The sequence below is a fragment of the Trachurus japonicus genome, chromosome 21 (genome assembly GCF_045865225.1).
Source record: "Trachurus japonicus isolate A0001 chromosome 21, Traja_1.0".
NCBI classification, from domain to species: Eukaryota; Metazoa; Chordata; class Actinopteri; order Carangiformes; family Carangidae; genus Trachurus; species Trachurus japonicus.
This window is the reverse complement of record NC_140927.1, coordinates 29693969-29708379: the sequence shown is the minus strand read 5'-3', so window position 1 is coordinate 29708379 and position 14411 is coordinate 29693969. Positions and strand designations below refer to the sequence as shown.

The 14411-nt window shown below is 45.2% G+C and overlaps 1 protein-coding gene and 1 long non-coding RNA gene across 2 annotated transcripts in view; one reads left to right on the top strand and one right to left on the bottom strand.

Annotated features, from left to right (window-relative positions):
- LOC146965504 (uncharacterized) overlaps positions 1-14411 on the top strand; it is a 518674-nt gene that overhangs the window by 338647 nt on the left and 165616 nt on the right. The gene's annotated exons all lie outside the window — the stretch shown is intronic.
- Positions 1350-14411, bottom strand: part of rif1 (replication timing regulatory factor 1) — a 28982-nt gene continuing 15920 nt past the window's right edge. The window contains exons 24-36 of the mRNA XM_085764762.1: positions 13788-13990; positions 13056-13149; positions 12822-12953; positions 11542-11684; positions 11357-11446; positions 11207-11261; positions 6281-9805; positions 5594-5722; positions 5393-5479; positions 4091-4206; positions 3832-3982; positions 3610-3736; positions 1350-1967 (exon numbers count right to left, since the gene is read on the bottom strand). Of these exons, the coding sequence (XP_085620888.1) occupies positions 1660-1967; positions 3610-3736; positions 3832-3982; positions 4091-4206; positions 5393-5479; positions 5594-5722; positions 6281-9805; positions 11207-11261; positions 11357-11446; positions 11542-11684; positions 12822-12953; positions 13056-13149; positions 13788-13990 (5160 nt within the window). The 3' untranslated portion in view covers positions 1350-1659. The remainder of the gene's footprint in view (positions 1968-3609; positions 3737-3831; positions 3983-4090; positions 4207-5392; positions 5480-5593; positions 5723-6280; positions 9806-11206; positions 11262-11356; positions 11447-11541; positions 11685-12821; positions 12954-13055; positions 13150-13787; positions 13991-14411) is intronic.

Here is a 14411-nt window from a genome sequence, read left to right as displayed (position 1 = left end):
TTCTTGTAATTTTTAATTTTTGTAATTCTAGTAATATTTAACTTTGTACATTTTTGTAATATTTAATTTGTAATTTATCTTACGTTGTTGTATTTTATCATTCTGCTATAATATTCTTCACCTTTGTACACTGGAGCGCTGTGACGAAAGAATTTCCCACAAGGGATTAATAAAGTATATTCTATTCTAAAACACATCTGCACTATCAACTGATTCCCAGATGGAAAAGTTGCTGTTTTCTCTCAGAGGATGTTGTTCTGATGCTGCGTAAAGATCTTCGAGACAAACTGTTTGTAAAACTGGGCTGCACTAATAAACTTGTGCAAACACACAAGTCCTGAGCATCAAACAAACTAATTGATTGGGACCTGCTTCTTTCAGCTGAGAAACTTGGTGTCAAAGTGAGAACTTAAAGGGATAGTTCAACATTTTGGCAAATTGGCCCATTGCCATAATCCCTATAGTCATAGCAGTAGGTTCATTACCTTTAATTGTCGGTGCAAGCTATTTTTAGAACGGCGGAGCAGAGCCGCGAGCTGCTCAGAGCTACGCTACGGAGGCTCATGGGATTTCTTGGTTTCCCTCATCAAACTCATCAAATACACAATCCAACAACTCCACAACGCTCTGGTGGACAAGTTGTGACCTGCACATTCACCACGCTATGAGATAACACAACGTTACCACACAGAGTTGTTTTAGAGGGAAATTCATGCAAAACTGCTGATGCGCGTTGCCTTCAGGGACAGTTTTTCATCAAGCAGTCTCTGCATTTCCCTCTAAAACAACTCTGTCTGGTAACGTTCTGTTATCTCTTGTTTGTTCTTATGTACCTGTTGTCTTTGTTTTATACTTTGTATTCGACGCTTTTCTGATTTTACTGTGAAGCACTTTGTGAACCCATTCTGTGACATGTAAAACAATCAACTCTTTGAAATAAAACATCAAATCAAACCAGACACGTGTCCCGTGGTGTAAGTGATCAAAGTTGAATAAAAAGCTCAAAAATGTGACTGTGCTTTAAAATTTAATTTAGCCTTTTATTGAAGTATTTAAAACCACAAATAAAGACGTAAGTGCAGCTCGTCTACTTCCACCTACTGTTTGCTCCATTACATTAAAAAGGTCAGATACAATAAAGGAAGAGAGAGAGACAGAAACTAACAAAACTCTACAAAAAATATACAAGAGCAGAGACGAGCTGAACTGTCGACGGCCTAAAGATCAGGCACCAGTGGATGAGGCGACACCGGAGAAATCGTTATGTACAAAATCAGATCAGATATTGTCTCTTATTACAAAGTCTAACAGTCAGAGAACACCGTCCATGTCCAAATTACAACTATTAAAAAAAAATCCTCCTCTTTTCTTACACAGGTTACAAAAGTGTGACTGTGCTTCCCTTTGAGTTTATTAAAAATCATCAGCTCGAGGAAAAAACAACAACTTTTTCTGCTTCTTCTAGAGGTGGTAAAGATCAGGAAGAGAGAAAAAGGCCGATGAGAGTAGAGGTAAAACCATAAAAGTCTCCTTCGTAAAAATAATCGTCCATTTTCAAGGCCAGGGAGGGGGAAAAACATTTCATCCTCCGTCACAGATTCTTCTTATTTGCTTCCATTTAATTTGATTCGCCGTCCGATCCTGCAGAACTCGGGGTCTTCAGGGTTTGTCCTCCGTCTGTTGGAGTCGTGTGTGCAGCTCCGCCACCACGCGCTGCATCGCGCCTCCCAACTGATGGTGCAGCCGGACGAGCTGCAGCGACGTGCAGCCGCTCAGCTCTGTGGGCGTCATCCTGCAGCTCAGAGCCTCGGCCTCGGCCAGCAGCCCAGCAGGGGGCGGCGCCGCGCCTCCAGCTGCCACCGGCTCTCCTGCTTCTACTGACGCCGCCGCTTCTTGCGTCCAGTTCCCGGAGATGTCCTGTTGTGACTTCTCGTCTGCAGCGGCCGGCTCGTCCAACAGCTCCGTCGCTACAAAAAGATACAAGTTCAACATTTAATACTCAAATCCCAACAACATCTTTCAGTACGTTTACATGACAGCTGAAAAAAAAACAAATTATGGCCTTAAAGCAGAAGTAAGCGGAATATTTGTGTTAATATAAGTCTTAAATAGTTCTATCTTCCGACAGCAATCACTTACATAGAGTGTTTGGACCGAAACACGGGTCTCTCAGTCACTCTGCTCTGCTGTAAGCCGAGGAGAAAACTTTCCTTGTATCCTACAACCTTTATCCAATGAGGAGAGAGAACGGCATAAAGGGGCGGTCCTCTCTGTGTGTGCAGCCAAGGGATGCGCGTGAATGTGGTGACGTAGGGACGAGGACCAATAGATCCATGACGAGGGCGGGGGCTGCTAACTCCATCGGCTGACAAGAAGTTAGCCAAAACCACCGGATCGCTTACTTCTGCTTTAATCCGACTATAACTGCCGACTGAGACTGGACTTCTCCAGATCTGACTAAAACATTCAGATAATGTGATTGGAAACTTTTCTATCTTTGTCTTAATCTCACTGAAACTGGACAACACGTGTGCGCCTTCAGCAACGACGCAAATCAACGCTGTGCATCGCAACGTTCGGCATCGTTTACAAGATGTCAGCAGAGCTAGAAATCACAACTCCTGGCCTCATATTGTATCAAACAGGGTTTCTGCTATATACATTTAGTTGTGGCGGCCCAGATAAGATGCACAGTAATAATCTACTCGTACTTTGTAAACTTCTTCAAGTGTCTCGATCCGCTGGACGGCACTCGGTTTATCAATAAAAAAACATCAACGTGTTTATTACCGGCCATAAGTTTTTTTTTTTAAACATTTTTTAGGGGCTTTTTCGCCTTTAATTGACAGGATAGTTGAGACAGACAGGAAATGGGAGGCAGAGAGGGGGGGAATGACATGCAGGACAGGACCGCCTGGCGCAGGACCCGAACCGGGGTCGCCTGCAGTGAGGAGCACAGCCCCAACACATGGGGCGGGCGCTCCACCAACTGAGCCAAACACCGCCCCTACAGCCCATAAGTTTAACGCCACATGTCCGTTTCCATTTATAATCTCCTCTCTTCATGCTGGTCTGTTGACAATATCACGTGACGGTGGCGACCGACGCTGCATGTTTTTATCCGACATTTCAGCGAGATGTTTTCTTATTGCTCTGGTGTTGTGTGTGTGTTTATAATGTAATAAAAATCTGAATATTATTTGAATATTTAACATAAGAAGCATTAGAAATTCGACTCTATTCAACCGTACAACAGTAGAGACTGCAGCGAAAAAAAGGCGCCTGGGCCGATGCATCAGCACCGATTCAGTGCATTTCACATAGAGCAACCAGGAAGTTGTTTTATGTGTTTTATACATATTAAAAAAGGAAGCCCGTGGCCCAACATGACCAGAGTCATTTGTATATATTTTCAGCCTGGTCGGGAACTCTAGTTGAGAACGGCCACCGTCAATTATTCGATTTTCCCTGTTGCATGTAAACTGGGACAAGGACCAAATTCTGACGAGACGTCCAACTCAAGTACAGAGCTCATGGGTGCATGTAAAGGCACCGTTAGAGACGACACTTCAACACGTTCAGTTTTCAAATCCCCCAGTCTCTACACACCCAGCGTCTCGGCGGAGATCTTATCCTCCTCGTCCTGGTTTTGAGGAGCGCCGGTCTCCTCCAGCTCAGACGTCATCATCTCCATTTCATCAAAACTCTTCAGATCATCTCCGCCTCGACCTTTACGCTGGAAGACATTAGTTCAGATGTCAAAATAAAAATAAAAAAAGAGTTCAACTCCCAAATCTGAGCTTCCTTCCCCTCGTAGCAGCCTCGACGTACCTGCTGTTCATAACTCTTCAGTGCCTTCTTCACATTGGAGATCTTTGGGGAGCGAATCGGCAGAGTTTTGACTTCAGACGGCGTCAGAGCGCTGAGGTCACCGACCGTTTTGATGTTTCTGGCTCGAACGAGCTGCCCGAACCCACGAGACCTGAGGAGATCATAGAGAAATAACTTGTTTTCAGTGAAACGTTATGTAGATTTAAAGGAGAAACATTAGAATAAACAAAACTTTCACCAATGTCCATGCTTCGCTCACCACATGTTGGAGGATATCTGAGGCAGCACAGCTTCTACAGGTGTCGAGCAGCCGACCAGAGGAGGGTAGATGCAGTCTCTGGGCACGGGGCGAGGCTCCTGGCTCATCTCAGAAATCTAGAGGGGAAAAAAAAACAGTAAAGATGCATAAATTTAAAGCTTCATACACCAAAAGATGAATCACATGAACAGTTGTATGGTGACGCAGGTTGTAGCCTCAGAGGTTTATCAAACAATTCACATTAAAAAAGGTACAGGGCCCAGATTTTACACAGTATACAGTGTGTTTGGTGAAAACTATTGTCTAAGGATTGTTCTGACTTCAGAGTCGTCACGGCACCAGTCACGGCAAACGTTGCCATGTCAACGAACGCTGTCATTACCGGCATCAACATTAAATGTATGTACCCTATCACCAACTCGCATATCTTTTCTAATTTTGCACCATTTTTAAATGTTCAGTGTTTATTCTCCTCTTCTCCTTCTTCTTTGAATTTCCGGCAACTACTCTCTTCTTCGCCGATTTTCGTAATGGAGTGACTTTTCTCTGCTTCTGACTCAATACTGCCATCCTGGCTACTGGTGGTATTGCTCCGTTTCATCCGGAGCACTCCGGATTCGTAAGCTCAGAGGCAACGGATCCACTGACGGATGAAACGACATCCGGATACGGACGAAAGTGTCCATATCCGTTTTTACCGTAGGGTATAAATGCGCCTTAAGGGCTGGGAGAAGTTTCAGAGTCCTCCGTGGCTTCTCTGAGTTACAGGGGGTCTCGGTGTAGCAGTGCATGTCCATATAATGGTTGCAAATGGATACCACTTTTCTGGTGGTATCCATTTCTATATTTCAAGCTTGTTACCGGCACCAACATTAAAACAAGATTGAAATATAGACTTATTTAATTTTTTTCGGAACAATTTCGCATTTCGGGGCTTCAATACAAGAGGGACATTACATACGAGCAGCATGGAGGTATTTGGATGTTTTTTGGTGTGTCTGTTACGAAGAAAAGTGAGGCCCATTCGCAACCGTCATATGGACATGCAGTGCTGCACGGAGCCCCGCTGTAACTCAGAGAAGCCACGGAGGACTCTGAAACTTCTCCAAGCCCTTAGTCGAAAAATTTCAATTTTGAGTGAACTATCCCTTTAAGGAGAGTAGATATCAGACATCTGGCTAGAAACACAACTACAAATGAACCAACATTGTCCTGTGTGTGCTGGATGCTGAGCCTCAGAGGTTCCCACCACCCTCCAAACCAATGGTGACAACATAACAAGCGTTGGTTTATTTGTCGTACCAGGCATTTCTTGGAGCTCTTGTAACCTGGACTTCGCAGATTTCTTGGGCTGAGGATCAACAAGCCCTTCGTTGGAGTAGTGACGTACTAGGATAAAGAGCGGATAAGAGTCATGTTCAGTTAAAACCAGATACTTTGCAGGAGAGGAAAAAAAAAAAAAAAAAGGGTTTCATCATGTGGATCTGAAACATTAATTCATACCTTGGGTTGTGGGATGTTGCTCATTTTGGGTCTCCTGGGGGAGCTGGTCCTGACAGCGGGGCTGCGACGGTCGATGTCGTCTGCAGTTTCCTGCCGTTGGATCGGATTGGCAAAAGACACACGTCTGGACTGTAAAGGAGAAAAATGAAGTGAGTGCTACAGGTTTTAAAGGGATAGTTCACCCAAAATTGAAATTTCACTCATTATCTACTCACCCTCATGTCGACTAAGGGCTGGGAGAAGTTTCAGAGTCCTCCGTGGCTTCCCTGAGTTACAGGGGGTCTCGGCGTAGCAGTGCATGTCCATATAAAGGTTGCAAATGGATACCAACTGTCTTCGTAACAAAAAGACACACCAAAAAGCATCCAAATACCTCCATGCTGCTTGTATGTAATGTCCGTCTTGTATTGAAGCCCCGAAATGCGAAATTGTCCCAAAAAAAATTAAATAAGTCCATATTTCAAGCTTTTTTCAGGACAATTTCACATTCGCAACCGTTATATGGACATGCACTGCTACGTCGAGACCCCCTGTAACTCAGAGAAGCCACGGAGGACTCTGAAACTTCTCCCAGCCCTTAGAGGACATGAGGGTGAGTAGATGATGAGTGAAATTTCAATTTTGGGTGAACTATCCCTTTAATGGCGGAACATGCATTTTGACCGGTTGAGGTATCGTCTCTCTTACTTTGACAAGAGGCGAGGGAGTGTCTTCTTCTAGCGGTCTCTTCTGGCACTTCTTCAGGATGCTGGTGGAGGGGGAGGCCGACGGAGACCAGGTTCCTCTGGTTCGGCCGGTGCTCGGGCTCTGGCCGAGGTCCAACGCCATGACCGCCTCCAGGTCTTTCTGCTTCACTGGGGAATCGTGGAAAACGTCGTCCAAGGCAGAGTCTCGCGCCGGCGCCGAAGCAGCACAAAGATCGGTCAGCGCAGCGTCCAAATTTACAGCCACATCGTCGTCAGATTTCTCCTCATCCTGACGCTCTGTTGTCTGTTGGGTGTCGCCGTCTTTATCGCCGTCCTGCTGAGGTTCGATCTCGTCCTCTGGATGCTGTTCTGAGGTAGACTGTTGTTCATCCTCCTTTGGAATCTCATCTACGATATTCGGACGCTCTACCTGGTTTGGTGAACTTGAGGTACAATCGCCATCTGGAGCGACTGGGTGTTCTTCATGGGTCGATTCCAACGAGTCACTTTCTTTAACACTGTCAACAGCTTCAGAAACTTCTTCAGCTTTGTCAGGAATTTCAGAAACTTCTTCAGCTTTGTCAACAGATTCAGAAACTTCTTCTTCAGCTTTGTCAACAGATTCAGAAACTTCTTCAGCTTTGTCAACAGATTCAGAAACTTCTTCTTCAGCTTTGTCAACAGATTCAGAAACTTCTTCAGCTTTGTCGACAGGTTCAGAAACTTCTTCAGCTTTGTCGACAGCTTCAGAAACTTCTTCAGCTTTGTCGACAGCTTCAGAAACTTCTTCAGCTTTGTCCTCTGAGGACTCCTGAGGGTTCTCTGTTGTCTCACTAGGGGGCTCCAGAGCATCAACAGCAGACGGTTCACTAGGCAACTCTTTCTGAATCTCTTCATTCTCGACTGCAGCTGATTCCAAGTCCTTGTCCTTCGTCTCTCGTGGCGAGGCATCATCAATGTCCGTGTCAGAGTCTCCCTCCTCTTGCAGCGTCTTGCAAGGTGACGAACTGACCATCTTTGTGTCGTCAACCTCAGTTTTGTCTACTGTAACAGCATCCACAACTTTGACAACGTCAGCCTCAGTTTTATCTAATGCAACAGCATCCACAGCTTCGACAGCATCAACCTCTACCTCCATTGGAGACTCTTTGTTACTTTGCTCCTCATTGTCACCCATAACTTGGGGCAATTCTGAACTTTCCAAGTCTTGGCTTTCCTGTGATTCATCAAAATCTTTTTGTGTATCTGCGTTTTGAGAATCATTGGCGATATCACTAACCACATCGTTACTGATTCTGTCTCCTTTAGATACGATAGTGAGAGGACTTGGACGCAAAGCTTTAGAATTCCTCCCTCTCTTTTTGGGCATCGGGAGATTTTCTCTGGTCTCTGGGGACTCGGAGCCTGAAGACTCCGCACTGGCAACTACTTGAGAGGACCTTCGTCTTGAGTATCTGCCCCTACCTTGGGAGTTCTCTGTTGATCCAGCATCGTCTAATGACTGTGAACTCTCTGGGGTGGAACTAGGACTCGTTTTTGACAGCTCTTCGTGCAGTTTGCTTCTTCTGGTCCTCCCTCCTGTCCTGACTTCTGCCTGACCGACTGTCTGAGAGTTAGACCGACTCTGCCTTCGCGATGATGAGTCCTTACTGTCACTTTTGTCTTCAGACTCCACTGCTTTGCTTCGTCCAGATCGCCGCAGCGATTGGCTATCAGAAGGTGATGGTGTGCTGACTTGGGAGTCCTCTCGACTGAGGTTGGTGCCAGATCTCTTCAGAGATTGGCTATCAGAAGGTGATGGTGTGCTGACTTGGGAGTCCTCTCGACTGAGGTTGGTGCCAGATCTCTTCAGAGATTGGCTATCAGAAGATGATGGTGTGTTCACTTGGGAGTCCTCTTGACTGAGGTTGCTGTCTGTGCCTTCTTTTGTCTTCTGTTCGTCTTTGACCTCTGATTCAGATGTTGGCAGCATGTTTGTCACATCTAGTTCATCTGGAGGTTCAGTAGAGACCATCGATGAATCTTTATTTTCATCTTCGGTCTTTTCTACAAGATCAAACTCTTGGGATTGGGTACCAATTTTAGAAGAGGCTACTTGAGAATCCGTCTTTGGCTTGTCGTCATTTTTTTCAGTCTGTTCTTCAACTTCAAACTCTTGCGACCTGTCGGCAGCAGTTTGAGGGGAAGGAGTGATCACCTGGGAGTCTTTCTTTAGCTCATTATCCTTTTCAGTCTGGTCTTCAAGCTCTTGTGAGGCCGTTTGACTCGACTGTTCCTTCTCAGGCGAAACCTTTTTCTTCGGTCCCGTCTTCACCTCAGTCTCTAACGATGCCTTACTCCGCCGGCCACGTCTGCCCGGCTGCGACTGACTATCGTAATCAGACTGAGAGTCTGACAGAACGTCACTTTGGCTGGAGTCTCTGGTGCTTCTCCTTCTGGATTCGGGTTTATCGAGGAACTCGCCTGAACCGCTGTACAGTTTGACCTTCTTGTGTGCTCTCCCCTGTGAGTTGGTTTGGCTCGACTCGCCCTTTTCCCTCTGAGCCCTCGTCCGCAACCTGTCTCTGCTGCCGTCCTCCTCGGCAGCCTGCTTACTCCTAGTGTTTGGTCTGCTTTGTTCTGGGCTCGACTTTTGGGAATCGCTTTTAGGTGCCTCTCCGGAACGTTTCCTTTTGCTCGGTGTGTACTTGTCTTCCCGATCCTCTGAGGTCTCTCCGGGCAGCATAGGTCGGACCCTGGAGCGTCCGGACCGCCTGGGTTCAGAAGTCTGAGACAAAGAGGACTGAGAATCATCCAGTTCCTCTTCCTGACTCAATGTATTCATATCCTCTGACGGTTCAGGCTTTTGTGAACTCTCCTTCCTTTGCATTTCAATCTGGGTGCCCGGGATAACGTCCTCGTCCTCTGTTGTGTCACTGGGTAGTCTCTCAGTCAGTCTAACCGGCTTGCTACTCACCCCCGAGTCTTTTGGTCTTCGAGGGGACTCGGCCATATTGCTGACAGGATCCGACGGGACCTGCGAGCCCTGAGAGTTTGGACCACTGGATGTCTGGGAGGCCGGAGAAGACGTCTTGCTGCTGTTACTGGATTCCTGGCTGTTGGAGGTCTTCGTGAGGGGACCTGTGAACTTAGAGGCGCTGCTGGGACTGGAAGACTTCCCCTCCGTGTACTTCTCCAGAGTGATAAAGGACTGACGCCGACTGTTGGGTTTCTGAGGAGTCCCTAGGATCAGATCTGAAGAGCTGGAGACGTCAGGACTCGAGCCTTCTTTAGCCTGCGCATCCTTGTCTCCTGCTACTTGACCGATCTTTGCATCATCCTCCATGGAAACATCTGCCGACACTGGAATCACGTCTTCCGCTTTACTCTGATTTTTGGCGTCATCCTCCATGGAAACATCCGTCGACTCTGGGATCATTTCCTCCTTCTGATGGTTTTCCGTCAGGTCGCCTCCTTCTTTGGGGCTGGCATAGTCTTGAGTTGCTTTTGACAGAATTTCAAGGTCTTCTTCATTTTCCTCAGGAACCTGGAAGAAACCAAAATCGGGTGACTTAAGAAGCTTTTTAATGGGAAACTATTCAAGGTTGCTTTTGTCTCTACAGTTTCAGAGTGCATATTTTTTTAAACACTGTTGTAAAAACTCACAGCTACACAACATGAAGATACACTGCCCGTCCAAAAAAAAAAAGGCACCACTTGGATTTAACTAAGCAAATAGGCAAGAGCCTCCCATTGGATAATTACTACATGGATGATTATGTTTTCAGCTATGTTTCAACTTATCTAACTCTAACTGATGCCATGTCCAAAGACACATCCTGTGGTCATGGAGAAGATGTTAATCTGTTATAGAAGGGTCAAATTATTGGCATCAAGCAAATAAAACCTCTAAGCAGATTTCTGAAACTACCAACATTGGGTTAAGAACTGTCCAATGCATTATTAAAACCTGGAAGGAGAGTGGGAAACGTCATCTTCCAGGAAGAAATGTGGTCCAATGTGACCACAGAGTCTAGACCTTCAGCCCATTGAGAATCTTTGAAAAATTAATACAACTCTGGATGGAAATAAATGTTGTGACATTGCAAAAGCTTACTGAAACGATTCCATAGCAAATGCATGCTGTAATCAAAGCTAAAGGCGGTTTTTGGAGTGTGTGACTTTTTGTTTTTGGACAGAGTGTATGATGCCAAGGGATTTTTTGTGCTTAAGATGCAAAACAAAATGTAAATTTCCCTTTTGTTTTTAATGCACTGTAACAATAAAAAGGAAATGCTGCCAATGTTTTTAATGCACTGTAACAATAAAAAGGAATTGCTGCCAATGTTCGAACAATTGCCTAATATAAGAACAAAGCCCATCTGATAAGGATGCCTCTTGGGCACCTCATGGGGGGGTATTGTGGGAATTTTGGACGGAGATTGTGCCGCAGCCCCAATACACACTGGAGTGATTAAACATCTGGCCCTGGAAACTGCTCAGGACCCCCCATGAGGATCTGGGGAGGTTTGTGGTTTGTTCAGAAACATCTGAGCTACTGAGCCCAACGCAGACCCAGACAAAAGCATCTCATTGTGAATTCTGTGCTGGACGTCGGGATAAAATGGGTCTAAAATGGACTGAGCCGGTACAATCCTGCCATGGCCTCTATTAATGCGCCAAACAATCTCTGTCTTAGGCTTTTTCTTTCTTTCTTTTCTTTCTTTCTTTTTTTTTTACCAGTGATAAACCAAACAACCCCCCGTTGCAGTTGGGCCAGAAACCCATGTGGCTTGCGATGCCTATTTAGTGCTTACAGTAATAATACACAAAGAGATCTTGTTTGATTCGTGGTCTCTTTGGCAGAATGAGAAAAGGACAAAAACAGCCCCCAGTGAAGTCTCTGCCTCTTTTCTTTGGCCCGTGATGAAGGTGTGTGTTTCATTACCTCGCCAGAAGCCTCTCCGTTGACCTTGTCCGCCTGTGCTGCTGGCAGTTTGTCCCTGTGGGAAAGAAACGGTTTGTTATGTGAATGTTTTTTTTTTTATGAGAGAGCTGGGATTTATCCTGATTCTAGTAGCAGAAGGCCAGAACTCACAGAGAGTCCTCTTGGCTCTGAGTGTACTGAGAGAAGACCGTCGTGTCCAGAGAAGCGTCCAGGTTGTTGTACATGGCCGGGATGTCGATCCTGTGATTGGACAACATCAGCGTCACACAAATGGACAACAAACAAACACCGCTACGGATGCACACAGTATCTTTATCACAGCGGATAAATCTGACCTTTTAGTCCTCTTCACTTCTTTCTGGTGCTCGGTCAAAACTCGCTGCTTCGTCTCAGGAGGGATGAAGACGAAGTCGATGGAGGCCTCTTCCTCCAGAGCCTCTCTGCGAGGAGGCTTGGGAGAACCAAAGTCCAGCTTTGTCTGTGGAGCGAAACGCGATGAAAACCAATTGTATAATGGTCGAATGATGAGTAATAAGGGATACGCCAACATTTTTATTTTTTTATTTTTTTGTGTGTCTTGCCTCACTCCCGAGTCCATGACCAGCAGATAGACACCATCCTTTCGACTGTGTGTGCAGTAACAAGGGAGATAGAGCCGTATCGCCCGTAATTAGCTTAGCTCAAACGCTGGAAGTGTATAGGTAGTGTTAGAGTTTAGAGCTAAAATGAAATCAGACTGCTGATTTCGGCTGGGGTAGGAGGCAGGCTAACACTACCTATACACTTCCAGTGTTTGAGCTAAGCTTATTACGGGCAATACGGCTCTATCTCCCATGTTACTGCACGCACAGTCAAAAGGATGGTGTCTATCTGCTGGTCATGGACTCGGGAGTGAGGCATGGCACACACACACAAAAAAAATGTTGGCGTATCCCTTTAAAGCCAAAAGAGAAATCAAACAAGCCACGGGAGACTTTCTGACTTATGAAACCATTACATTCACATGATGACAGTTTGAATTGTTTGTTTTTTTTCAGCTACATTTTGCCGATAGTGTTAGAACAACTGGAGATTTATGATTTCCCGGTTGCTCTGCCAGATGTTCCTACTAAGAAATCAGCAAATCCTCAGTGTCCGAGGCGTCTTACATTACCACATCCATAAATCTTTTACATGTGTACTTATTTCATTGTGCAAGACAAACCCCTGCCTCTGATTTCCCTCGTTTCGTCGACCAATCAAAGATCGAACCACAGAATCACCTAGATACTGTAGCCTACATACCTGACCGATAGACACATCTGGTTACAGCTACTCATTAAATATGTAAATTTACTCTTCTTACTCATTTGTTTTCATTCCCTACACTTTTTTAAAAACCACTTGAATATATGTCCCCCACCCATGAGTCAGCTGTGGGACACTTAGCACCTCCTCTTCCATGAGAAGCCAAGTAGTCACCATACAGTCCAAGTTTTCCTTCTTAAACCATCTAGTAAAAACAGTCCTGCTATAAATCCTCGCTGCTCCTGTGATGTTGTTGTTTGGGAACTGTGTTACAAACATACTGATCCACTTTATGGTGAATGATTCACAGGGCTCAGACTCGACTCACAGACACCGGTTTGGAGCTCTTTGCCGAGCTCTTGTCCTTCAGCTCGGGAACTTTTCCCAGCAGCGAATCCCTCTTCCCCACGGACGACACAGGCATCCCACTCAGCTTGGTCTCCATCTGGGAACTCTCACTCTGCAGGACGAAACAATCGGCCCAACAGTGAGAACATGTGTTGACAACACACAGAAAGACAGCGGAGACATCTGTGAAGTCTGTAACTTGTGGAAAACTCACTGAATATTGTCCACTGAGCTCATCAGAAACTGTGACGGCCTCGAAGCCTGGAAGAATGATCGGGATCTTCTGCTTCACTTGGCTCAGGATCGGTCTGCAAGGAGAGAAAACATTGGTGAACTCATTGACGGGGTTCCTCCAATTTTCACCCTTTCGGGACCCTCGTGTCCAAAGATGAACCATCAAAAGAACTGATAAAAGCATCGTATATCAATATTACTACCAAACATTCAATCATTTTCTGAATTTTAACTCTTTAAATGCCAGTTAGAAGACTTAAAACTGGCATTTAAAGGGTTCAAATTCTGAAAATTATTGAATGTTTGGTAGTTTTGAGCAGAGCTGAAGGGGCCTGAGAGATTTATGCAGAAAAAAAATATTGATATATGATGATTTTGTAGCAGTTCTTTGGTGCGTCCAATTTTGGCCACTGGGGTCCCCAATGGGTAAAAAACTTTAAATCTGACACCACATAAAAATAGTAATGCAATTAAATCAATGTTGGTGCTAATTTTTGACATATCCAATACTCTAATAATAACAACCAGCAAAGCCAATGTAAGAGTAACTGACATTAGATTTAAAAAATGTCCAAAAAAAAGAAACTTTCTTGCAGAAATCCAAACCTTCAGCTGCAACACAGCCAGAATGATCAACAAATCAAAGAAGAAAAATGGAAAAAATGTCCAAAAAAGGACCCAGGGACCGCTGAGGCCAAAATTAAACGTTCACCTGATCTCCTCGGGGTAAGTGAGGCCGACCGAGTTGGCGAAGGTGGCGTTCCAGAAGTGGGTGACGGAGGTGCGTAGCTGCTTGTTCCTGTGTGGGAACGCCTCACACAGCAGAGGAGAGAGCAGAGACAGCAGGTCGCTGTCGTAGGCCAACGTGGAGCGGCTCTGCAGGCAGCCGAGCACGTCGCCCAGGAGCTTCTCCAGCTGCAGCACAGAGGACACGACCGTCAGTAAGGTAGAGCATTCACTAAGTTTAAATACATGGATGGAACAAACCAAACTTCCCTCAAAAAGACGTATTTATTGAAAAGGTGGGTTCACTACTACAATGAGGAACACCTACATAGATTCTGAATCCAATTTACATCATTAAAACATCTCATCCCACCCATGTGCTACTGTTTTCCCCTTTAATTTCATCATGAATCATTTGTTATTGCTGTTTCTGTTGCTTTTGTTTTGTCCTATATGTTATTACGTCCTTGTTAGTATGACTGTCTGTCCAAAACTTGAGACAACAGCAGATATCAAGGTGAATATGGTTATGTTTATGTAAAAACTGAAAGAAAAACTAAGTTTAAGCTACTTGAAATCATATTAGGGCTGGGACGATATGCTTTTCTCC